At 42.9% G+C, this 27,393-nt stretch overlaps 1 protein-coding gene across 1 annotated transcript in view; it reads right to left on the bottom strand.

Annotated features, from left to right (window-relative positions):
• Positions 1-1,174: 1,174 nt before the first annotated feature.
• FNTB (farnesyltransferase, CAAX box, subunit beta) overlaps positions 1,175-27,393 on the bottom strand; it is a 79,719-nt gene continuing 53,500 nt past the window's right edge. Inside the window, exons 6-12 of the mRNA XM_003408714.4 lie at positions 27,277-27,360; positions 23,315-23,401; positions 15,770-15,899; positions 12,548-12,680; positions 6,279-6,390; positions 5,051-5,165; positions 1,175-2,599 (exon numbers count right to left, since the gene is read on the bottom strand). Of these exons, the coding sequence (XP_003408762.1) occupies positions 2,468-2,599; positions 5,051-5,165; positions 6,279-6,390; positions 12,548-12,680; positions 15,770-15,899; positions 23,315-23,401; positions 27,277-27,360 (793 nt within the window). The 3' untranslated portion in view covers positions 1,175-2,467. The remainder of the gene's footprint in view (positions 2,600-5,050; positions 5,166-6,278; positions 6,391-12,547; positions 12,681-15,769; positions 15,900-23,314; positions 23,402-27,276; positions 27,361-27,393) is intronic.

The raw sequence follows: 27,393 nt of genomic DNA, 5'->3' as shown, positions 1-27,393 counted from the left end.
AGCAGGCAGTTTAGGAATAATCTTGTTTACAGGTATGATTATCTAAGAATTTACACCAGCTTAATCATGAGATGCCCCTTCTGCTCCCAGTAGGGCCTGACAGGCTTCACACCTTATACAGCACTCAACTCAAGGTGATCTGAGGTAGGCTCTAAGAGGGAAGTCTGGCCCACCTGGATATAGAGATCTGTTGTAGTTTTGTATTTCTTTATTGATGGAGGAAAATACTTACTTGGGGTAACCCATCTTGAATGCTATGTAAGTGTCTCCTATTTAAGGATCTACATGATAAACACCTCAGAGAATTTACCAGGAAACCTCCAGACCCAACTGGGAGTGGAAAGGGAATGTCATGGATATGCCAGCGTAAACTCCTCTGAGATAATAATAATATAGTAAGCGACCCTCTCTTCTCAACCTTGCTAAATGTTACCTACCCTTTGAGCCCCAGCTCAAATCCCCCCTCTCTGGTACAAAGCCAGCTCAGACTGGAGTCTCTTCTGGCTCTTAATCATAGCAATTATTACTGCAATTAATCTCTCAGTATCTTGAGGCTTCCAGTGTCCTCTAAGAAGGTTTAGTCTTTTGTTACAGTGATGGGAGGGATGCATTTCAATGTGTTACTTTGCAGCCCGAACCTTTAACAGGGTAAAAATAGCACAGGAGGCAGGAATTACCCTACCTCTGAGGATACCTTCTTCTCTTCCCTCCAAGGCCACAAAGTACCCACCATCTTGGCCACCCTTGGGAGAAGATCTCTGGCTCAATGAAGAGGAAAGCCAGGTGACTATGGGGTTCCAATCTGTCCCTGTGACAGCATCCCTGCCTCTGGCTAGGACATCCATCCATCCATCTACTCACCAGGTGCTGAATGCCAGCTCTGGGGCTACGGAGCCCAGTCCCCACTCATGGGGAGACGGGCACACAGGCAGTCAACGATACACACTGTGTGGAGTGCTATGACAAAAGTAAACGGAATCGCTATGGGGAGCGTAGGCAAATAGCTCTCCCACTCCTTTTCAGTCCCACTGCATCCTCAACTGGAGTGAGAAGATCAAGTCAGATCTCTTTGTCATCACCAGGAGGAGACTGGCAATCAATGAGTAACCTTCAATACCTTCTAACATTAGGCATCCTGAAGGAATTTTTTGGCAGAGATCACAAATAAGAGACGTTGTAGAAAATGTCATTCTTTTATTAATTCAAGGAGGTGAGACATAGCCCAGTATGCCAAAGCAACAGGGAATAAGAGGCAGCAATGGCCAGAGTTTTGAGAAGAGCCTCATGCTGCATCTCCACGCTCCAGTTTGCCTGCAGCCCGTGGCTGCTCACGTGAACGCCGGTGACATGGAGTTCACTGTGACGCAACAGTGAACAGACGACCCAATTCGACAGCCCACTCACCAAGGGGCTCAGTGTGGGCGGGCAGCAGAGGCACTCACTCCCACCAGCAGGTCTACAAGGCAACTTGCCTTGCAGCAGCCGGCTTATTTAGCACTGGATTTTACTTCTGCGAGCCAATAGTGGGCAGAACGTGAAAAAATCCTGAGTCAGAAATTAAGGTGAGAGATTTAGTAGTGTTAATACTTTAGGTGAGAAAAGATAACACTGTCTTCAAGGAGGGTGGCCTGGCAATCTGGTGGAAGACAGATGGAAATAAACAGGACAGTCCTGGGCTACAGGTGCTGCCTTGAGGACACCAGAGGGGTTTTCAGGGCACATGATGGGGTGCGTGAGGGGGCTGCTTCCTCCTCCACAGAGTTGAAGTAGAGGTTCCTTTTCCACTCATAATTGGTTTCCCAGGTCTAAGTCACCACACCTGGGGCTGAAGCACCACTTGCGGCCTTGGAGAGACTGCAGGGCTCTGTTCTCCGGCTGAGGAAGGACTCCAAGTTCACACAGCACTTTCTCCCCCAGCTCCAGATGACCAGGGTGGGAGGTGAGAGGTATCGAAGAAATGCAGGGAGACTTGAGTATCTCCTAGTGGAGTTCCATCAGTGTTTTTTTCTGGAGAACTCGTATTTTCAGTCCCTGGGCAGGCACCTGGCCCGCCAATTTAATGGTGGTGTGCGGGTAAGAACCGCAGTGGTGGCTCTGGCTGCTGTAATACTCATAGACATCATTTATTTCAATACGACTGTGCAGGCTGGAGAGCTGGCGGGAGGGGCTGCTTCCTGTCAGCATGCACTGTTCCCCAGCCTAACCCTGGGCAGGCCAGAGGCGGCTTTAGATGTCACACGAGCTGATAGATTTTTGGTTTGACAGGTGTGGAAAGGATTCAGAAACCACGCCACAATGTTCTCCAAACCCAGAGCCAATGGTTTTGTTTAACAAGAAAGGAAAAAAAGAGAGCCACAGCTCAGAGTGGCTAAGGCTTGCGTTGCACAGAATGCACTACGTATCGGATCGTATTGACCTTGGTCTGACTGGGGCGGTGGGTGAACACAGCCAGGGAACCCCATGTCCTCTAGTCGGTGGCAGGCTCTGCTGCTGCCTCATCCTCCTGCTCCTCGAGGCTGGGGACTGGCTTTTGCAGAAAGTGCATGGTGGCCTGGATCACCTTATCGGGTCCAATGTTGTACACAGGGTGAGTGGGCTGCTGCAGGGAGACAGACAGATGACAGTTAATCACCTCGGTGCTCTGCAGCAAGTGTTCACCTCCTTGAACACATAGTGTGCTTCTAAGAATCTACTATGTAGAACCATCAGAATATACACAAATATTTATCACACCAGGCCCAAATGTTCAACAGCCTGTACCAGGTCCACAGGGTATTTGCTAAAAACATACTATATTACATGAAACACCAAGTAATATTATACAGCCATTAAAAAGCATGCTTTCAAATACTTAGTGATATGGGCAGATGCTTATAACATATTGAGAAAAACAGTATGCACAGTATCATCCCCAACTTACTTTTAAGAAGTGTGTACATGAGGGCAAAGAACTTGCTTTGGCTCTATGGCTCTGGTTTCTGAAAATAACCAGAGCAATCAAGACAGGCATTTGTCTTCCAAAATAGCCAGGCAAGTAGGGGCTACAGAGGCCCACACCTAGCAAACGAACTTCAGGGCCTAAATGCAGACATGCATATTCACTGATTGGACTGATAATAACTATGCGTTAAGGCCCAAGTCATGCATATTCATTGAGGTCCCAACCAGTAGGGGACCTGGGACCTTGGAGGGCTCTCTTTTGGGGCCTTGTGGATTGGTGAGAACATCTGTGTATGGTAGAGGGTGTGGTGTGTGCGTCCCTGGGAACAAAGGAAGCCTTGTGGTATCGGGACCTCTCCCAGACCTTGCCTGATGCGTCTCTGGGCTTGTATCCTTTCTGGTTGTACTAAATAGGTGACTGCAAGTACAGGTAGCCTTTGTGAGTTCTGTGAGTCATTCTAGCGAATTATCGAACCCACCAGGGGCAGTGAGAACCAGCAGAGAGGCTAGTGTTTTGCCTATTTGGCAGGGGCTGGAAGGACAGAGTCCTAACTTGTGGAGACCCAACTCTGGGTGGTTAGGGTCAGGGAGAGAAAGTGCCATATGGGTGGCTGGTATCAGAATGATCAAGTGGAAAAGTGAGGATATGAGTTATCTTCCCATTTTGGAACTTAGCTTTATGGAGACTATCGTTCATACAGTATATGTGATGTATATGAACAGACATCCACCAAAATAGTAACAGTGATGTGTGATTGTTCTCAGTTTTCTTATTTATACGTGTGTGCGTGTATTCCAGTTATTAAGACAATGAGCATGTATTTACATTTGTAATCAAGAAAATGAACCGTAACCCTACTGTGCAGTAAGGGTGTCAGGCCATGTTTAAACTCTTTTATTTTACCGTACTTCGTCACAAAAAACCCAAAGGAAACTTTAGGTCTGCGACAGGGCATAACCCTAGGCCAGGATTCAGGACTCTCCCCCTCTGGGAGAATGAAGAGGACATAATCACAGGAGAGATTCATAAAATTATAAGAGAACACTATGAGCAAATTCATGGCAAAACATAATGAAAATTCAATAAACTGAGTAATTTTATAGAACAATATAAATGGTCAATATTGACTCAAGAAGGAATTTTTTAAAACCTATTTTTTTATATGAATAAATTAAATCAATAATTGATTATTCTGTCATCACTGCTTCACCTCCACAGAAAAGATACTAGGCCTTGATGTTTTGTTCAGGCAAGTGTTATCAAACCTACAAAAATCAATCTTTAACCTATAAAAACTTTTTCAGACTTAAAAAAGGGGGGGGGGAAGCTACCCATCTAATTTTATGAGGCTGTATTATCCTAAAATTACACACAACATGACAACTGGCAGAGGCCCCATCATTTGATCACTCTGGACATTCTTAACCGGGCTCACATCACAGACCCAGAGGACATCCTGGAGCGTCTCCTACCACCAGGCTATTCTAGAACCCATGCAGCATGAACATGCTGCCCTCAGGGAGCCGACATTTCTGAGGGAGGCAGACAACAAACAAGCTGAACGAACACTTCCAAGCTGCGAAGAGTGCTGTAAGGGGACAAAAGAGGCCCGACGGCAGCACACTAGGGACGATCCCAGCTACAGAAGGTGTCTGGTGCAGCTTCTCTAAGATATGGCACTAGGCAGACAGCTCACGGAGAGGTGAGGTCAGCCATGCAGTGCAGTGTGGCTGCTACAGGCCTGCAGGGACTCACTGCCTGAGTAATAATCGCCTGTGGCTTCCTCAGAGAGGGGACCCTCGTAAGTGGTAGTAGGTTGGAGGCCCTAGAATAAAGGCACAAAACCTCTCTCGTGGATTAGTCCACCGGCCGGAACTGAGTTGGCCTAGAAGGGTGTTCCCTCCACAGTCACAAAATGGGGAGAAAGTCCTCATCCTCATGAGTGGGCTGCAAAGTGGGAGGAGGGTAGGACTGTGAGCTGACCAGCCTGTCTACACAGGACACAGAGAGCTAGTTCCACACACCAACGGCGCTGTGCTGCCTCCTTGGCAAGTCCCCCGTCCTGGGGCCCTGTGAAGGAGAGGTGTTGAGCCGCCCACCCCACCTTACCAGAGCGTTCTCAGGCACCCCCAGCACCACATCATGCAGCATGGCTCCGCTGCCAAAGTGCTGGGCTATGGACAAACCGCTCAAGCAGTAGCAGGTGTGGTAGAAGTCACGTGACCTGCAAGGACAGGGAGGCTCTGAACAGGTGCTCCTCTGCTCCCAAGTCTCTGGAGCAAGTGTTATCAAAACAGGGCTTCCACGGGGTTTGTCCAGGTTCCAGCCCCTCTAACAAGTTCCCGGGCGACGCTAATGCCGCTGGTTTGGGACCAACTCTGAGAACCACTAGCAGAGCAGTGGTTCTCAAAATGTATTATACGTAAGAATCACCTGGGGATCTTGTTTAAAATGTAGATTCCGATTCAGTATATCTGGGGTGGAAATGCAAATTCCCAGCAGGGGTGCAAACTGGAATGAACTGGTTGGCACCAATGGTGGCCACACACATTCAGGGGCTGTGATGCTCACACATCCCACCAATGCCCCCCACACGGCTAGAGGGAATGGGTTTTCCCAGCAGTTTTTTTTTTAACCCATCCTTCAGTCCTGCCCAGAAATGTGAACTGTAATTTTAGAGTTGGTCTCTCCAGCTGTCTTTTGGAAAGGGCTGGAAGGCACAGCTCTCTGGTGCCAGTGCTAAATTAATATATTTGTCTAGAAAAAAACAACAAAATGTCTAGAAATGGACCAGATTCTTCCTATAAATTGCTGGGGACTGACCTTCAGCGGGACCTTCCCCTGGATGCTCAGGGAGGATGTTGGGGGAACAGGGGGGCAGCAGAGGAGGGCAGGGATTATGATTTCCCCTTTCTTTTTAAATTACGGCACATACAGCACCTCAGATTTTGTCATTTAATCCACTCTGTAATAGCTGTTGTGATTACAATCTCTGTTTACGACACTCGGGGGTTTTAAAAATCCTGTATCGTGTTCTATTTAAATCAGTTTGGTTAAAAAAAAGAAAAGCTAACAACCCAGAAATTTGCTGTTTATGTATCTGGAGGGAGATGGTGTAGGTGGCGGGGGTAGGGGGGCAACTGGAGATGGGGGACACACCCAGTTGGGGTACTTTTTCCCATGCAACACTAGCACTAGGCAGCTGGAAGGGCCAGCAAAGATGGAAAGGGGCGCCTAGGCTTTTCCTGTAAAGGCTTTGGTAGGTGCTTCCACCGAGGGGCATGCTCCTCTCTCCCCTTCCCAGCTCTCCCTCCCTCCCCAGAGAAAAGGCACTCACTTGCCAGGTTTATCCAGAAGCCCCCCAGCGGGGCACTGGCAGCACATCAGAATGTACTCCTGCAGGGCCTGCTGATGAAACATCCAGTGGCTCATACTGAGGGCGGGATCACCTGTGAGGAGGCAAAGGACAGTGAGGGCCTGGGGGAAGGAAGCAAAGGCAAGTCCAGCAAAGTACCCATGACTTACTCGTATTTAACTACCTGATGGAACCAGTCAAGGTCTCTATTCTTGAAAATTATACTCAAGACATGAATATAACATCACATGTCCCTTCTGAACCGTGACATGAATCAAAGCGCAGCAGCTCAAAGCGGTGCTTTCACTTTCCTTGAAGTGTACCCCACTAACTTGGAAGACCACCCCAGACCACATCTCCGGCAGGCAGTGAACTAGCCGCTTGGCTTAGCTTTCCAGACTGGCTTGTGTTACTGCTCCTGACCTCGGCTCATGACGCTTCTTAAGGCATTTCCTTTAGCGAATCTCTGAAACTTGCTAGCCAGACTCTAATCAGCTATGGGAACACTTAACAGGGGCAATAAAGTCTTATTCCTTCTCCTAATTGCCTAAGCCTGAATTTAGACTCTCTTCAAAGGGAATTTTCCAACTTTTCTCTTGGCTCAAAAAGTTTTACTAAGAGGCATTCCTGGTAAGTGCCCTCCTGCATCATGTAATATGATGGTGCTGTTGTTGGCAGCTGTGGTAGAGGCCGCTCTGACACATGGCAGCCTGGGGTATAACAGGATGAAATGTTGCCTGGTCCTGCGCCTTCTTCACGATTGTTGATTTCCAAGGAGCAGCTGGTGGATTCAAACTGCTGACCTTCTGGTTAGCAGCCAAATGCTTATTAACCACTGAGACACCAGGGCTCGCTCGCTCTCTACATACATTTACCATGGGGCTTCACTCCATCTCCTTTTACTTATTTTCAAGGTTGTTTCCAGTTCCTTGCAATTATAATGATGCAATGAACATCTTTGTGAATATTCTCCATTTAGGATTATTTTCTTCAAACAGATTCACGGGAGTGGAATTAATCAGTTGAAGGGAATAAACATTTTGAAAGCTTTTAGGAGATGCTGACAAACTACTTTCCAGAATAGCTTTAAAAATTTATACAGCCTCCAGTAGCATTTAAAATGTTACTGTATTATCGGCAGCATTAGCCACTAAAAAAATTCTCAGTAATCGAAACGCTAAAAACAGTACCTGATCATTTATTTTGATTTGCATGTCTCTGATTACTAGAGTGAAATTTTTCCAAAACTTTACTAGTTGCATTTTTTTTTTTTTTTTTTTTTTTTTGAGATGCCATCTATCTGTCCATTGCCTTCTGAGAGCCATTAGTCAAGTTTATTAATCTGGCTTTTTTATATTTACCCTTTATCTGTGACATCTGCTGCACATATTTTCCCCTGGTTTTTTGACCTTTTTTTAATGCATGAAGTTTTAAATTTATGCTGCAAACTGTTGATTTTTCCTTTGTGACTTCTTTTAGAAAGCGTATTTAATAGATACGGGGTTTCCTTTTGGGGTGAAGAAAATCTTCTAAAATTGATTATGGTGACGGTTGCAAAATTCTGTGAATGTACAAAAAAAAATCCACAGAATTGTACCCTTGAAATGGATGAACTGTATGGTATGTGAATTATCTCTTAATGAAGCTGTTATTAAAAATCATATTTATTAAACTTCAGGAGATCTGCATTAAACAACTGTACCACATATACTTTTCATTTATAATCCACAACAAACAAAGGGCTACTGTTATGACATCAGTGATAACCTATGGCCAAAATGAGAATCTGAAAAGAAAATGCTGTTTTTATTACTAAAAAGATTACAGAGTGTTTCGGTCACCTCCTACATTACTGGAGTTTGGAAGTTCAAGAACTCTACAAGGAACCTGCAGAGATCCTGAATTAGCACACCAGCACTCATAATCATAGTAGGTTGAAGGGAGATATGATTACAGGGGATAACTGTGTACTAGAATCAGCCTTTTAAATCTCTTACACACACCCAAACCCAAACCCAACCCACTGCCATCAAGTCAATTCTGACTCAGAGTGGACCTATAGGGACAGGGTAGAACTGCCCCACAGGGTTTCCAAGGCTGTAAATCTTTACAGAAGCAGACTGTCCCATCTTTCTCCTGTGTAGCAGCTGATGGGTTCAAACCACTAAACTTTCAGTTAGCAACAGAGCACTTTAACCACTGCACCACCACGGCTCCACCCCCCCCCCCCTTAAACTATAGATCCCCATTCTAATGTCTGAGCCCTGGTGGCGCAGTGGTTAAAGTGTTGACAGTTCAAATCCACCATCCACTCCTTAGAAACCCTATGGGGCAGTTCTACTCTGTCCTATAGGGTCACTATGAGTCAGAATTGACTCAGTGGGGTAAAAACAATGTCACACTGCATTTCAAAGGTACCTTTCATCTAAGAAATCAAGTCTTTCCAAACAACTGACAGGGGTAGCTCAATTTCACAGGTGGAGAAGTACAGGCATAGGGTATGCCTCACAGAACACACAAGACACTAGTAAGTGACAGTGGAACCAGAATCCCACAGGCCTGCTGCCTTCTTAGTGTTCCACAAAAATGAAATAATGCACTGATTAGTCAGCCTGTGATATTTCTGAAATATTAATTCATTCTTCTCAAATACTGTCTTCTCCACATGCAAGACAGCACTGTTGTGGAGCTACTGACAGTCACTTGCCAAGTCAGGGGATGCCCTGGATTCTTGGCTGCACTGTGTCAATCTTTTTTTTTTTTAGTTAGCAATACAATCATTGCCTTTTAAAAATGTATTTGTTCATTTACTAAGATAAAAGTAATAATGCATACGGTTAAAAAAAAAAAGTAGAGAAGGATATAAAATAAAAAGTAAGCCTCCTTCCTCTCCCAAAGGTTCCCACTGTTAAAGAAAGGAGTCTGATCTGTGTATGCTTCCAGGGAAAGTTTTGTGTCTGCAGCCTGGATGCACACAGATGCACACGGCCGTCCTCCGCACTGCTTTAGGCCGCGCCTTTCGCGCTTAGTGTTGGATCCTGGAGAGTGTTCCATGTCAGCCCACAGAGATCTGCTCTTGTATGGCCAGATCATAATTTATTTAACTTTCTGATGGGCATTTGGGTTGTTTGCTATTAAAATCTGACTTCAATATACATCCTTTGTTAATCTCTCTGCAAATAAACTCCCAACAGTGCAGTTGCTGGGTTTAAAGGGTATGTGCCCTTATAATTTAAACTGATGTCTCCAAATTGCCCTCCAGAAAGTGATGCACCAATTTTACACCCTCACTAGCGGTGCGGAAGTGCCTGGTTTCCCACACACTCCCCAACACAGGCTGCTATTAGGTTTTTAAATCTCTGCCAATCTGATAATAAAAATAAATAGTGCCCTACTGTTCTAACCTGCATTTCTCTAACTGCAAGCGAGCTGAACATCTTTTTGTTCAATTAATGGGCATCTGCAGTGGTTACAAGCATGGCTCTGATGCGAGCCAGTCTGCACAAGGACCTACTAATGGTTGTAGGTGGCGACCAGGTGTGTTACGAAGCTACTCACTTAACCTCTCTGTACTTTGTGTCCTCATCTATAAAATGGGGATAGCAATCGTAGTTATTTCAGAGGATTGTTCTGAGGCTCAAAACAGGAAAATACACATGAAATGCTCAGCACAGTCTCTGGGACACGGTGAGTCCTCACTAAGTCTCAGTGGCCAGTAAGAGCAGCAGCTGTAGCAGACGCAGTACTAAAAATAGAAGTAACCATAATAGTAGCACTTCCTTTTATGGGATCTGTCCAGATTCTTTGCCTGTTTCTCCATTGGTGGTTCATCCTTTAATTGATGTGTATGAATTTTTTTAAATTAAAGAAATTAGCCCTGCATCATATGTCACAAATATTTTCCCGTTTGCTACTTGTCTTATAAAATTTCCCTTCTTTTAAAAAATAACTTTGTTTTTCTTTACCCAAGAAAAGCATATTAGCTGTAGAAAAATCAAAGATACAAGAAAAAAAAAAAAAGAAGGAAAATGACAACCAGATACTCTCTATTAATATTTTGGTGTCGACTCTTCACTAGAAACGGGACTGCAGGCGTACTGATCAGAAACCTAACTCTGATCACAACGTATTATGAATGTCTTTCTACTTTATAAGTCCTTTTGACTCCCAAGGTCAGTATTTTGCCTACTGCTCAAAATACTTCCCTTTGATCCAGACCACTGTCTGTTTCAAGTCTACTAATTCCAAGACGGAAGTAAGCTTCCCTTCAGGCCCAACATGGGCCTTCTCCCAGGCAGTGGAGAAAGCTAGAGGCCCAAGAATCACAGGCAACCTTTTCCACAGGAAAGCTTTGAACCGGACTAGTCCTCCAGAGCTGGTGCTGCAATAAGCAAAACGTCAACAGCAGCGCCCCCTGCAGGTGCTGGCAGGTAGCTCTCCTGTTAAAGCACTCTCCAGATTTTCCTGCCAGCTGCAGAATGGCTGCACTTATCCCGGCCAGGGACAGGTACGGAAAAGGCTGACGGTTTTACCAGGTGCTCAACCTCACCAGTTCCAAATAAAAAGATCACCAAAACTGCACGTTATTTCTGGTTTTGGAAACATTGTACTCTCAGGGAATTGCTGACTTTCCTACTAGCGGTCAAGCCAGAAACTGGGCAGGCTCCCAAGCTGGGGGAACCCTGAGACCAAAGCCCAGTGTCCCAGAGCCTGGGCTTGGAGTGACCGGGTGGGAGAAATTTCAGGACAGACCCAGCAGCTGAGAAAAGGAAGTCTCTGTTTATTTCAATTCACCATCAAAAGTGGCCACAACTTAAGAACCCAAATGCAATTAAGAAACTAAAGAAACAGGTTCAGAAAGAGAAGCCAAACAAGAAGAAAAGCAGGAAGGGGGAGTGAAAAAGAGTATGATCTTCTACATTCAAACAATTAATTACGCAACTACTATGTCCAGTGAAAAGCTTCCCTCTGGGCCAAGGGTCTCCCTCTACAAACAGGTCCCCCACCAGCAGGGCAGCCATGAATTCCCCTCTCCCACTGGCTTACTCGGAGACACCCTGTTCTCACACAAAATAAATGAGTAAGATGATTCAAGAGTTGGCAGGCAGCCTGAGATTTCAAGAGATAATAAGGGAGTGTTCCCAGAATTTTTGCTTGCTCTATATGACTACTATATTGGAGATGGTTCTGTATCTCCAATTGAGACTCCACAGAAAAGAACATGAGTTTCTCCACTCCAACAGCAAGAGTAGAACAAACTTGTACTTCACACTGTTCAGTGAATTTAAAATAAAACATTTCTGCTGGCAACAACGACACAGCCAGCCATGCATGCTTAGTCTTTTCTCAGTGGGTCCTGGTTCCCTGCCCCTTGATGCAAGTGCCTATCCTGTCATTGTGTGACCATGTGCAGAGGGTGGGTTTTCAGTTCTGACATGACAAATAAGGAGCTTTGGGTTGGGAAGTGGCTCACATCCAGCTGAGGTGGCAGGCACCATGGGGCCCAGGACAGGAGTGGGCTGGCCCCTCCAGATAACGCAGAGGCAGCAACAGCCCCATACCAGTTTAAAAGGAGCTCATTCTTACCACAGGGGCAGTGGTGGTTCAGTGATAGCATTCTCACCTCCCCTGTGGAAGACCTGGCTTGGAGTCCCAGACAATGTACGTCAAGCACAGCCACCACCCATCTATCAGTGGAGGTTTGCGTATTCTATGAAACTGAAGAGGTAGACTGAGACGGAAAAAGGCCTGGAGATCTACTTCTGAAAATCAGCCAATGAAAACCTGATGGATCACAACAGTTCCATCTGTAAACAATCATGGCACAGGACTGGGCAGCATTTAGTTCTGTTGGGCATGCGGTCCCCGTGGCCAGCTAAAAACAATTTCTGGCTTCCACAGCTAGTTTGAAACAACAATGACCCTTAAACCAGTGGGACAAAATCCTATTCTGCATACGCATGCCCTACGGCAGGAGGTTCCAGGCAGGTTCAGGACAGACAGACCTTGTATCAAACACTAAAAAATCACTCTGGCTTCCTGATTTGGAGTCCTGGTGCTGTAGTAGTTAAAAACTTGGCCACTAACCAAAAAGGTCAGCAGTTCAAATCCACCAGCTGCTCCTTGCAAACACTATAGGGCAGTTCTACTCTGTTCTGTAGGGTCACTATGAGTAGGAACCAACTCGAGGGCACCTGACACCACCACCCAGGGAAGAAATCTAACCCCTGCTGACAGGCCCCTGGACTCACCTTGGGCATGCAGGGCTCGATGGAGCAGGGGTAGAAGCCCAGCCTGCCAGAAGGAGTAGCAGCCATCCACCAGCTTGTTGCAGCGGCCCTGAAATCCACCTTCAAATCGCATCTGCCGACTCGTCACCCATTGCTGAGAGTGAGACACAGATAGAAGACGTGGTTGTGGGCTGACTGAGATACAAATCCAGAAAGACAAGTCTCCAGAGGCCTGGCACTTGAGTTTTGGTACTTCAACTGTCTTACCTTCCTTTCTCTCACTGCCACAAAAGATAGCGTGCAACATTTAAGCTGACCCCTCTCAGGCAACCACACTGATCTCAGCTCAGCTCTCCCGTTCCAGCTCTCTCCAGATCTTCCTGGCAATTAAAAAATGACTGCACTCTCGTCCCTGCCGGGGACAGGGTCAGTACCTAATAGACAACTAACTACCTTTTTCCTGGTTCCAGATCTGTGCTGGTTCCCAGAGAATAGAGAGGCCAAGTTAGCTTGTAAGGAGACCTGCAAAAACCTCGTAATAAGCAACAAGGCTGAACCAGTAAATTTAAAGGCAAACCATCAATGACGATTTCTAATCACTTTCTCTGCTCAGGGAATTTTATTAAAAGGAGAGGAAGGGAATCTTGTGCTACATCTCATCAGATGATCTCAAACTGTTCCTGTATTTTTATCTGGCACCCAAAGTCTCTTCCCAAGCCCCTAGCAGACCTGGGTACAGAAGCCATCAGTCCTGATAACCAAATGATGGCTCTGCCCCACCTTGCTGCTCTGCTTCTCCAGGGGAAGCTGGTTGGCTCATATAAGAAAATCTCTGAAGCTACACAATGGCTCTTGATGTCACCCTGGTGGTCACACATGATACTACCATCCTTCGCTTATCTCCACATGTTCTAAACACGCTATACTACTGAGACAGAGATAGTCATGGGTTTGGCCTGTAGGAAGGAGCAGAACCAACTGGCTGAGCAGATATTGAGGTTTCCATTTCCCTCACGTGACCTCCAGGCAGTTCCAACCACCAGCTGCTGACTTGCAGAACTGCCTTCTTGAACTGAAAGACTACAGAAGGGGTATTTCCCCTGCACTTAGATGCTTCCTGGATCGAGTTGCCCGAAGTAGCCACTAGAGACCTTTATGTCCCGGAGCTCCAGCCCTCCCTTAAATTAACAGTTGTAGAGTTTAGATTATATCCCTCCTCCAGGCAAAACCCACCCATAGTCGCAATCCCAAACTCTTAAAAGAAAGAAAAGCATGCAGTGCCGGTTCAGGCACTAATACAGCCCCAGGCTGTCTTAAATGAACTAGCACTTAGGGATGACACAGTCAATGGAAGTGGGCTAAGCATTTCTCTAGAAAAGAGAATATAGGTCCTATGGGGTGGGGTGGAGTATCCATACTTACCCCACAGCTTAACCGTTTCTAAGCCAGACTAATTGTATTTCTTCTAGTCCATGATCCCAGGGGCTTATTATATACCCCTTAACTACCTGAATTCATAAAAACCCTCAGAAAAGGGTCCCAGTGAAGGGAGGAGCAGTTTGGGTGAGAGGAACACTGACATTTATTGAGTACCTACTATGTACCAGGCTGTTTTTATATGTTCTCTCATTTAATCTTCAAAGAAAAAGGAATTGTTACCCTTACTTTACAGAAGAGAAATAATTGAAACTAAAAAATTAGACAGTTTGCCCAAGGTCACACAGCTAGGAAGAGGCAGAGGCAAGGTTCAAATCTAGAATGTTGCCATTAGAACTTGTTAACTGCCGTCCAATCAGCTGCAACTCATGGCAACCCTACGCACAATGGGATAGAACCATTAGGATTCACAGGCTCACTTTTGAAAATAGATAGCCGGGCTTTTCTTCCTAGTCTGGAAGCTGCACTGAAACCTTGTTCTGCATCATAGCAACGCACAAGCCTCCACCAACAGACAGGTAATAGCTGCACATGAGGTGTGTTGGCCAGGGATCAAACCCAGGTCTTTCACATGGAAGGCAACTTTCTTTGAAACTCATAAGGCTAAGAAATGATGCAAGGATAATATATTTCTTATTAATGTTTCAGAAACCCTGGTGGCGTAGTGGTTAAGAGCTACAGCTGCTAACCAAAAGGTCTACAGCTAGAATCCACCAGGCACCCCTTGGAAACGTATGGGGCAGTTCTACTCTGTCCTTTAGGGTCACTATGAGTCGGAATCAACTAGACAGCAATGGGTTTTGTTTTGTTTATTAATGTTTCATCCTTGTCAGAAGATCAGATTTTAAGAGGCCTGATAACTCTCAGTCCAGTCCACAAAGTTAGCCATGTGAGCATGAACCCTCAAGGGAGAAGGGCAAGCTGCGGTAGGCTCCTGAGGATAAGGACGCATACTCTGGTTTTAAACTCTCTTGGAAGCTCACAGTGGCTTCCACGATGGGACCCTGACATCTAAACTCAAGAAGGAGCTGAATGTCAGATGCAGCACAGTCTAGCTGACCTGCTTTGAGGTCATGGTTGGAGTGGGCCTACTCCCCAGAAAACACAAGGGGGAACACCTTCTCTTGGGTGGCTGTGGGGTGCCTGTATGTTTGTGCACTAGGCCACCAAGGAGAATTTAACTATACTCTAGTGACTCCATGAACCTGACTACTTTCTGAGTTTATTCTGAATACTGCCAGAGCTTGCAGTCCAGATATAAATGGCATGGGCCACCTTCTTCCATAATTACCTGGCTCTGCCTAGAGAGCTCGAATATTCACATAGTACAGTAGATAATAAAAGCTTGGCTTCAAAAAGGTTCAAGCTCTTCTCATAACCTTTTTTTCCAGGAGATTCTTCCTGAGACACATGTTAACTTCTAGTTCTATAAGACAGACTGAGGATAACATTCTTCTTGGAGTACTACTCCAGGAACTTAGAGGAGTACTCATGACAGATATCTGAGTTACTCAAGAAGACTCTGGAGCTGGCTTAACACACTACTAGAGAGTTCTGAGCAGGAAGAAAAAAAGGCAGAAAGAAGGGAGTCAAGGCTGGAGATAAGACATTTGCCCAACTCCACTTTCTCAGAACGGTGCTGAGTGCTCCAAAAACTATATCTAAAGCTTCATTCCAGGACTTGTAGTTTGTTAAGCTCAAGGCAAGAAGTCAGCTAGTGCTTCCCATAGCCAAACTCTCCCCAAATCCCACAGGTCTCAGTGCACTGAGTCACCAACAGTGAGTGGGGGCCCAAGAGACACTTACTAATAAGCTCTTCAGGTTTAAGTAACATTCCTTCTTGAGAATTACCAGTGCAGCCAGGCCACAGAAAGTGTAGCCACCATGGGCTTCCATCCCTGGCACCCCGCCAATTCCACCTTCCCAATTCTGACACCTAGGAAAAGGATGAAAAAAGCAGATTGAGCAGTCAGTCTCAACTAACTTGCAGTCGGGCTGAATGGATGCACACAAGTCAGGACCATCCTTGGTACCAAAGACTGAGTTCACTCAGATGGGAGCATAAGCAGCCATACTCTGAAAGGGAAGATGCTAACTTTCAGAGTTGTCTTTCCCCCCAAAAAATAGAAACTTAGAAACTCTATGTAAGAAACATAGCTCCTCAAATCATTACTCTTTGGAAAAAGGTTATAAAATTATACATATGGTATGAAAACCATCAAGTTAAAAAACATACATTGAAAAATAATCGCTAATTCTGGTTATCTTTGCATGTAGGTCTATTCGTGATATTTTTCCTTTTTATGTTTCTTTCTTTTCAAAAAGTTCTATAATGAACATATGTATCTTTATAGCTATTCAAATATCAAAAATAAACCCTCAATTTTAAAAACTAAAATATCCTATATATTCTGATTATTCATATATTACTGTTACTGTAATTATTTGGGTTACGCTATATATTAAGACTATATTTTCTAGTCATAAAAACATGAATAATCTTTGACCCAATAATATACTATTTCTAGGAATTAATCCTACAAAATTAATACGAATGTGCCCAAAGACCAGACTATAAGAATGTTTACTGTATGCCCAATTATAACAGTGGAATATTAGAAACAAGTTAGAAGCTCAACAATAGGAGACTGGTTATATAAACTATGGTCATTTAAAGGAATACTAGAGAAGTATAGTGACTTCTAAAACATCATTGGAGGAAATGTTTCAAACATATGAAAGAAGTTATAAAATGGTAATATACTCTATGATTTCATGTTCAGAATTCTGGAACGATTAATAAGAAAAACAGTGGTTATCTCTTGGTGGTGGGGTTCCAAGTGATTTAGATTTTGTTCTTTTTGCTTGTCTGTAATAATCATGTTTTATCTGTGAAGTAATAAAGTATAACAACGTAGAACTTTCCCTGCAAGGATCTCTAAGCATGGAGTCACACTCCCTACAAGTGGGACCGCCTCACCATCCCAGCAGTGAGACAGGTGGACAGGAAAACCAGCATTTAATCCAAGAGCTGCTAAAACTTCAGGTGGGAGAGAAAGGGAGAAGTAATATCTTGCTGTCTCACGGCACCTGGGGAACTCACAGGTCTATTTTGGAGGCGTCCCAGCCCAGAGAGATCACCAGTATAGAGTACAGGGTCAAAAACAAGCTAACCTTCTCTGTACAGGTTCCTCGGAATCTCCTCTTCCCCCGCCCAGACACACACCTTCAAAGTTCCCTTTCCAGTGCAAGATTATGGCATTTGGCTCCTTGGATTATAGGAAAAGCTCAAGTTTGAAAGATGAGTGAAGGATATGCAAGGGATCTCTAAATTTTTATCAACTGGTCTTTTTTTTAATTGAAAAGGTAAAAAAAACATTTAAAAAAATTCAAACAGTACAAAAGAATATAGAATGCAATGTAAGTCTCCTGCCGCCTCATAGTCACTTTCTACACACACACACACACACACACATACACACACACCACACACACAGATATACACAGCTATGTTCCACTTTCCCTCTCTTTGTTTTTACATACATGGGAGCATATGATACATGTTCTTCTGCACTTTGCTTTTTTCATTTAGTAAAATTCTTTGGGAGTATCTTCTAGCTAAACATAATTGATTGAACACAAGTAAAAAAGTGAAGGAATTAAAAGAAAAAAAAAAAAAAAACCACCTACAAGGGTAAAGAGAGTACGAGAGGACATGAACACAGACAAGAGATAATAAAAATTTGGAACCCAGAAAAGGAGAGGGCTAGAAGTAACCAACTTAGCAAAAGGAAGGAACCTAAACCAACAAGGGAGAAAAGGTGAGGAGCTGGGGAAAAGCAGGCAACAAAAAGCAAGGGGCCTCCTCCAAAGAAAGGTTCAAGGATTAGAAATATAAGATAGTTCTAAAAGTGGGATGGTGTCATGGATTGAATTGTGTCCCCCCAAAATATGTGTCAATTTGGTTAGGCCATGATTCCCAGTATTGTGTGGTTGTCCTCCATTCTGTGATTAATATAATTTTCCTATGTGTTGTAAATCCTAATCTCTGCCTGTGGTTAATGAGGCAAGATTAGATTATGTTAAAAAGTATTTTAGGGTGGGATATAACACCCTTGCTCAGGTCACATCCCTGTTCCAATGTAAAGGGAGCTTCCCTGGGGCATGGCCTGCATCACCTTTTATCTTACAAGAGATGAAAGGGAAGGGAGCAGAGAGTTGAGGACCTCATACCACCAAGAAGGCCGAGCTTGTACTTTGGACCTGGGGCTCCTGCATGGAGAAGCTCTGAGACCAGAGGAAGATTGATGACAAGGGTCTTCCTCCAGACCTGACAGACAGAGAAAGCCTTTGCCTGGAGCTGGTGCCCTGAATCCGGACTTCTAGCCTACTAGACTGTGAGAGAATAAATTTCTCTTTGTTAAAACCATCCACTTGTGGTATTTCTATTACAGCAGCACTAGATAACTAAGACAGATGAGTCTGAACCAAGAAGATTGGCTGCAATGACAGGCTGGCCCATAAAATAAATGATATCACCCATGAATACTGTGCTCCTCTAAATAATCATCTAAATGAAACCAAACAGTAAACATTTTCCCTAGACCAAAGATGAGAAGGTAATGGGCACAGGGAAGCTAGACAAAAAGAAACAGAACAACCAGGATGGAAATAATGAGAATGCTAATATACTGTGAAAAACGTAACTGAACGATATGTACAGAAATTATTAAATGAGAACCAAATTTGCTGTGTAAACTTTCACCAAAAACACAAGGAAAAAAAAAATTCCAAAAAGCTAAAAATAAAAAAGATGATTAGTCGCAAATTCATGTAAGAATCAGTTAGACCTCTAGGTACCCACCTCAAACCTAGCAGAAGATAAGAGATTTGGAGGGCTTAATCAAGAGTACTTGAATTAGTGGATATCAAGCACAGCTGAGAGCAGGGGCAAGGCACCATACCAAACAGAAAGCTTAAAAGTGAGAGTCTATGCTCTGAAAGCAAACACTCCCGATTCCTTTCCCCACTATTATTTCACAAGGTAGGAATCTGGAAGATTCCTCCTTGGAAAACTGGTAAGCTGAAGAAAAAGCCCTACATATATGAGTATTCTCCAATGAGATGGCTGGATCCTAGCCCACCATTGCACACATAGCTCCCTGTCAGCTTTAGTACTTTACTCTTAAATATGAACAGCCAGGCTTTGAACACCAGACATCGGAGCAAAGATGAAGGAGAGAAAGACAGAAATCAAAGCAAACAAAAAGAAATAGAAGGAAATAATGCAGGAAGCAGAAAAAAAACTTTTTAAAATTATATATCTTTAAATATTACGTGAAATAAAAATATTGCAAGGAAGTGACCATCTAAGCTATATCAATTGGTCTCAACTCATCTGGAGCAAAGGAGAATGAAGAACACCAAAGATACAAGGTAATTATGAGCCCAAGAGACAGAAAGGGCCACATAAACCAGAAACTACACCCGCCTGAGACCAGAAGAACTAGATGGCGCCTGGCTACAACCAAGGACTGCCCTGACAGGAAACACAACAGAGAAACCCTGAGGGAGCAGGAAAGCAGTGGGATGCAGACCCCAAATTCACATAAAAAGACCAGAGTTAACAGTCTGAGACTAGAAGGACCCCGGTGGTCACGGTCCCCAGACCTTCTGTTAGCCCAAGACAGGAACCATCCCCAAAGCCAACTCTTCAGACAGGGATTGGACTGGACAATGGGATAGAAAATGATACTGGTAAAGAATGAGTTTCTCGGATCAAGTAGACACATGAGACTACGTTGGCATCTCCTGTCTGGAGGGGAGATGAGAGGGCAGAAGGGGTCAGAAGCTGGCCAAATGGACACAAAAAGAGAGAGTGGAGGAAAGAAGCAGACTGTCTCATTAGGGGGAAAGCAATTACGAGTATATAGCAAGGAGTATATAAATTTTTGTATGAGAGACTGACTTGATTTGTAAACTTTCACTTAAAGTACAATAAAAAAAAATATTGCAAGGATAAATCATCCCTGAAGTGAGAACAGGAGACTATATAAAAAAAGCAGCATTCAGGGAATAAGAATAAGCTCTGGAAAATTAAAAACAGAATTGCAGAAATAAAAACTGAATAAAAGAATTGGAAAATAAAAGGTAAGGGAATCTCTCAGAAAGTACAAGAAAGATTAAAGAATGGAAAATAGGCAAAAAAAAAAAAAAGATTTAAGAAATTAGAAGAGTGAAAGAAATTATTAAGTACATGGGCTCCCTGATCAAAGGGGCCTGCTGCGTGCCCTGCACAATGAATGAAAAAAGATCCACATCAAACTCCATCAGCATGAAGTTTCCCAATGGCAAGAAGAGATATTCCAAAAGCTTCTACGGAGGGGAGTGGAGTGGGTGGTAACAAAGAAAAAGAAAATCAAAACAAAAACATAAAAGATTGGGACTCACAATAGCACTGGCAAGCAGCATAGCACAGAGGCTATCATAACAGCTCTGGTCCACTGAATTTCTTTGTGTCTCAGCTTAATATCAAATTCAATATCCCATCATTTGACATATAAAGAAACACAGTGAAGTTAAACAGTTAAATAACTTATCCAAGGCACACAGCTAATAAGTGGCAAAACTAGGATTCAAACCCAGGCTGAGTTCCACATCTAGTAGGTGCCTAACAAATCAATCCTCCCACAAAGAACAGCTATAAACTCTGGACAAAATACAAAAGAAAATTTCCTGAGAGCTCAGCAGACTGAAAAATAGCAGACAGGTTTTGGTGGGGACTGCAAACTTGGAGCAAAGAGCAGGGAGTTAGACTCTCCTCTCCCCTTTGCTTGTTTTTATCCTCCTGGTTTGCCCTAAGGATGACCAGAGTGGTGGCAACAGCAGTTCAGGAGTAGTGAGAGGGCAGCCAAAACAATAATAGAAAGCTCACCATCTTTCTGGCAAGAACCAGGTTGCCAGAGAGTGAGGAGGAATTCCAGAAAGAAGAGAACCAGAGAAGAAACCCCAAATTCTATGTTTAAACTTAGCTCAAATCTCTGACTGACCCCAGAATCACACATACAATGGGCAAACTGAAAGCAAAATTGACCTGAGATTTGAGTCACTGCTCACTGCAGGAGTGATAATTTGCAGTTTGAGTTTAACCCAAGTTGATTGCCTGCTAAAATAAAACATTAGCACTCTTTAGAGCAATATAACAAAATCCAGTCTATTCAACATAACATCACAATGTCCAGGATACCATCCAAAATTACTTGACATATGAAGAGTCAGGAAAATGTGACCCAGCCTCAAAGGAAAAGACAATCAACACATGCCAACTCCAAGATACTCAGTTTCTGGATTATCAAACAAGGATTTTGAAGCCATCTATTATAATTACATGCTTATCTCAGTGAGGTGAAGAAAAATATACTCATAATGAATAAAAAGATGATAGAAAATATAGAAAAGAACCAAACCCAAGCAGTCTAACTTGAAAACCTATACTCTCAATCTCTAAGCTAAAGCTACCTTGCTAATGAGCATGACATAGCAAGTGCTCAATAAATGTTGGCTATTATCAACAGCCTTATTAACAATGACACTGAAGGTTAGAAGATAACGGAGCAGTGCTTGTAAAATTCTGAAGAAATAAAGTTTATACAATTCCCAACTTAGAAATCTCAAACCAAATAAACTATCAATCGGGTGTGAAAATAGAATAAAAACATATGGAAAATCTTAAAAATGTATCTACCAAGTGCCCTTTCTGGCATCTACTGAAGTATGTGCTTCATTAAAATGAGTAAGTAAATCAAGAAAAAGGAAGGCAGGAGCTCCAACAAAGGAGAGTGAAGCAAATTACATGCTGAAAGGAAGCTTCTGGATGCTTGCTGTGCAGCAAGCTGAGAGCAATCTGTCCAGACTGAAGCAGGAAGATAGAGGGCTCCAGGAAGGATGACTGAAAAACACACACACAGAGACACAAGAGAACTGATAGACTACCTGAAGTATCTGACTATATTGTAACTTTATAGCTCTGGCAGAGAATTTGGGAATGAATTCATGAAACATGCATTTTTTTTTTTTTTAAGATGTAATGATTAACTCCGGGAAAGTAAGTTATATAAAAAAATAAGTATGACCATAGTATATTATCTGGTTCAGCTGTAAACAATACTTACATAGTAATAAGTACTATTTTGATAAAAAATAAAAATGTAAAAAACAATACAGTTTGGATAACATTCTACTAATAGTACACATATATCTATTATACCTTCAGTTTTCTTTTTTAAAATATTAAATATTTGAAGCATCCAGGAAAGTATAACAAATGATATATAGAACATACACGTACCTAATGCCTAGCTTTGACTTAGCCATACACACTTCAGGTCTTCTTTTTTTAAAAGAAATAAACTATTACAGATGACTGAAGCTTCCTGTATACTCCTCCCCAATCGATCTCACTTCCTTTGTTTCTTCCCCAGAAGTAACCACCATCCTGAATTTAGTGCTTATCATTCTCCTACATACGTTCCTAACATTACTACGTATGATTCTTCCCATAAACAACACAGACATGTTTTACATGCTTTCAAATTTTAATTAAATATATTGATCTGTATGTTTTCTTTAACATCCTTTTTTTAATTCAACATTATGTTTTTGAGATTTATCTCTATTGATACAGGTAGCTCTATTTCATTCATCTTAACTGTTATATTATATTCCAATATGACTATACCACAATGTACTTATCCAATCTAGTGCTTATGGACATTTAACCTATGTCTAGTTTCTTGCTATTATAAATGATTTCTATACTTGTTTCCTTCACACATCCATATAGGAGTTTCTGTAGGAGTGGAATTACTGGGTCGAAAGCAAGAGTAACTTTGAGATATTGCCAAATTGCTCTCCAAGCTGGTTAAATCAATTTAGACGCCCACCAAGACTGTTTATCAAGATTTTTGATCTTTGCCAACCAATAAATTATACAACATAAAGAAAGTTTGGAAAACAGAAAAATTTTTAAGTATTTTTAAAATGTACAATCGTAGAAGCCTAATAGAAACCCTGGTGGTGTTGTGGTTAAGAGCTGCAGCTGCTAATCAAAAGGCTGGCAGTTCAAATATACCAGGTGCTCCTTGGAAACCCTATGGGGCAGTTCTACTCTGTCCTTTAGGATCGCTATGAGTCGGAATTGACACGACAGCATTTGGTGTCAGGTTAGAGGTCTAATAATACATCTCTTGTAACCTTACAATCCCTTCCAGTGCTTTTTCATTTTATTTTTTAGAAGTAAATACTCAACCACTTGAGGTCTAGGAGGCCAAGAAACAGCCCAGCTTCTCTCACCTTGCTATCCATTCAGCAGTGCCCTCAAAGAGGTCTGGGGTGATGATGTTTGTCAGCGAGGCTACTGAGGCCGCACAGTATGCACTCCTGGCAGGAAAAAAACAGAAGGGGAACAGTGTTAAGCCTTAGGGGAGAACCTAAACAAGGCTCACTGAACTTCTTGGGTGGGTTGCTCTCTTTGCCTCATTAGCTGTAATCACCTCCTGTCCTCACTCTTGGCACACGGTCAGTCCTCTTGGGTCTCCAACTGAGAGGTTTGACATTCTGTTTGGACAGAGCTGCTCACAGCATGGCTTCAGTGAAAGAACATGACATTCTATTCTCCCTACCTCCACTTGGTCACATCTACATCAGAGGAAATAATAGCCGTATCAATTCATGTCAAATGGGAATTCAGCTCTTCTTTCAAAGACCTGCCATGGTTCCCACAATTCCATGGTACCATTCAGGTATTTCTGATGTGCTCATTCATTAGATGTCAATACTATGTTAGACCCAGGATTTCGGTCTGTTTATAGCATGAACACATTAAAGGTACTAGCTGTGTATTTTTTTCTGCAACAGATACATGCCAAAGCAAGCCACCAGACCCTAATGGCTGCTTGGACCAAACAAGACTGATAGAAATAGATGAGCTCACTCAGACACATTCCTTAAATCTCTAGACGGAGATAAGAGCTTTGATTTCAAGCATCTCACCACCTCCACCTACACACACCTTTAGATGAAAAAGAAAGAGCATGTCTATTTATTTGTCTTTAAATGTTATCCAACTTGATTTGGAATAATTCTTGCCATTCCATCCTCTTAGCCCTAATTCCTCTCAGGACACATTTTATTTTGGCTTTCCCCTTGTCATGGAACACATCTACAGTCTGCCTTTTCTTATCCTCTACGGTCTTTTCAAATATCCAGCATCTTAGCTTCATTTTATGTTGAAGAGAAAAACTGTTTGTTCTAATTCTGCTCACAAATCCTTTTTCTAATGGCTCCTAAGAAACATAAAAGGGAGGAATAAAGAAGGGTCTAGTTTCCATCTTATTCAATGGAGGCATTCCAAAGAAATCTCTGCAGAAGCTGCAAGCGTTATTATCCTACCAACATTTTTATCAGCCCTGCATAGGCTGGCCAAAATCACAGCAGAGGTTTAGTTACACCAGCAGGCATCCGGAGCGAGAGTCGTACGTGCCAATGCCAACTGTTACCATTTACCATAAGCTCACTTCGAAGGTCTGATCTAATTTCCTTCAGGTCTTGAGCCTCTCAAAGGTCCAAGAGTATTTGCTCTTGAATCCTCTGAGGTAGGGAGGCAGCCAATAATGTCATCTGCCTCTCATAAATGAAAGAACGAAGAAATGGTGCCAGAGGCCACTAGTCCTAGATCTCACATTGAGACAAGGAGGGAACAAAATACTTTTTCATGTAGTTTCTTCCTCTCTTCTTCCATCCAGTCGCCAGATCTCCTAAATTTGTCCATTTCTCTCCATCCTCACTGCCGTCACCCAAATCCAAGTTCTAATTATCTTCTGCCTGGATCAGTCTCCTGTCCGGTCTCCCACCCTCCAGCCCTGAAACCAGAGTACTTTCACTGAAACACTAAAATCTATTCACTGCAACTGGAGAACTCCTAATAAAATACAAACCTGATCGGGCCACTCCCTGCTTAAAACTCCTCAGTGGCTTCCCATTGCCCTTAAAATAAACTGCAGACTCAAGGAGAGTTCAGGGCCCTCGGCAGTCTGTCCCTGGCTGGCTGGCCCCTCCAGCTTCAATTCTCACCACTGCCCAGCATGCCTTCGATGCTCCAGCCACAAGAGCTTCTCATTTCTTGAACACACCCACTCTCTGTCACCTAAATCTTTGCAAATGTTGGGTCCTTCTCTCCTCACTACCCCCACGAAATGCCCAGATTAGATAACCTAAATTAGGGGTCAGGAATACTTGCTCCTTTCTTAAGAACTGAGAAAATATGGTGCTTGCTAGGAGTTCACTGTAACTTGATTATTTTAAGTACACCGGAGCTGTAAACTCTTGAGTAAGCTCATCCAGAAACTATTAGGAGTTGTTACAGAACCTGAAAGATCATCAAGAGACCATCTTTGTCTAACCCAGAATGAGTGCAAGCTAGCATCTAGATGCCAAACTGTCCTCAATCATTGCTATCTCCCTCCAGGTCAAACCCATCAACAAGCACTCCTGGGCACTGGCAGGTGCTTCCAGGCCAAGAACAATTAAACGTCAAGTGAAAACCAAGGGAAATGGGGTACCAGAAACCAGGCAAAGCAAGGAAATTGGATGTGATCTGATAGGTTTTTCCATCATTCCCATCTTTAATTCTTCACATAAATGAAAAGCAAAGGCTAGAATGGCAGAGTATTACCAGAAGTGCTTAGGTGGAGGGATGTGGCTACTGTGCTCTTCCGAAGACAAATATATTTTATTGGAGAAATTTCCTACCATTAGTCTAGCAGGCTGGAATAAGAACATAGGAAACACCGGTGCTGGGATGAGTAAGTTATAAAATAATCATATCTGAAAAAAGGTATGTGACAAAATACCGATAGGGTCTTGCCAGTGTTTGTCCGCTTCTGCCTAGTAACCTCAGTATGTTTTAAAAAGTTAAGTTTCAACACTTTTGAGTGTGTGATTGACATATCTGCAGGATAGGAATAAAAATGTAGTGACCGTGGGGTGAAAAAAATTTTTTTTTCCTTTTTCCTTCAGAAGAGTCAACACAATACTGCCTTACCTCAATAGTTCTATTGGCTTCATTGGTACATACAGATGCCAGGTCTAATTTTTTTATTTGGACAGATTCTTTCCCTATACTTCAAACCAATGATTTTCCATTTCACTTAAACCAGATTATTAATCAACTTGTACAGAAGCAAACACATGTACAAATAGGATATAAGATGGCTTTGATTTAGAAACTCCATAAAAAATACATTTCTCAAGCCAAATAATAAGGAAATGGCATGAAATCTCAATGACCTGCCACCTTTGAGAAACGATTTACTCAGTGAATTCCCTAAATGCTTCATAAGTAATCTCGTGCCAGGTGAGTAAGCTACTTGCTAGGTACATCAGACACAATTCTTAAGTAATAATTCTGAGCCAACTGGTACAGATCCATTAATGCCACTTTACGGCACCGCTCTCTACTGGCCCGTGAGGGTTTCTGCACCTCCCAAAGCTACTCTCACACCCCTCGGGAGGATCTCAAGTATTAAAAATTCTCACTTTCTTTTTCTAGTCCCTGGAGAAGGACATTATGCTTGGTAGAGGGTCAGTGAAAAAGAGGAAAACTCTCAATGACACAGAAGGCTCTCAAAGAGTCACAGTGGCTGCTGCAATGGACTCAAACATGGCAATGATTATAAGGATGGCGCAGGACCAGGAGGTGTTTCATTTCTGGTGTACACAGGGTCGCTATGAGTAGGAACCAACTCGATGGCACCTAACAACAACAGTCCTAGATAGATGAAAGATTAAATTGCACTACACAAACGTAACCAATGTCACTGAATAATTATACGTAGAAATTGTTAAATGGGAAATTAATCTGCTGTGTAAACTCTCACTGAAAATAGCATATTATTTTAAAAAATAAATTATACTATACAGTTATTATATATTACATCATTTTATTCCAAACAAATATATTTTTAATTTTTAAAACAAAACCTTTTTAAGCATTACTTATAGTTTGACATTTATACAAAAAAGGTCTGGTGATAATGGTTTTTAAAATGCACTGCTAGAAAAAGGGCTATCCCAAGGCCACCGTATCACATTTGCCATGATTATGACACCATGACATTATGTAATTCTGTGAGAACAAAGCAGCAGCTTTCCCAAAGCTTTAATACTGACCCCTGCTGTTCCTTAGGTTTTACATCTCTAACGGCAGATAAGCTCTAGAATCTACTGATCAGCAGCCTGAGAAAAACCCTACTCACCTCACATCCACCTCACCTCCAACATGCATAAGAAAAGAGCCATCAGGTTGCTTCAGAGAGTACAAATACTGAAGAAGCTTCTCTCTGAGAAAAAATTGGGGGAAAGGCAGGAGAGGG

Source organism: Loxodonta africana, chromosome 10 (genome assembly GCF_030014295.1).
Source record: "Loxodonta africana isolate mLoxAfr1 chromosome 10, mLoxAfr1.hap2, whole genome shotgun sequence".
NCBI classification, from domain to species: domain Eukaryota; kingdom Metazoa; phylum Chordata; class Mammalia; order Proboscidea; family Elephantidae; genus Loxodonta; species Loxodonta africana.
This window is presented reverse-complemented; position numbering and strand designations above follow the sequence as displayed.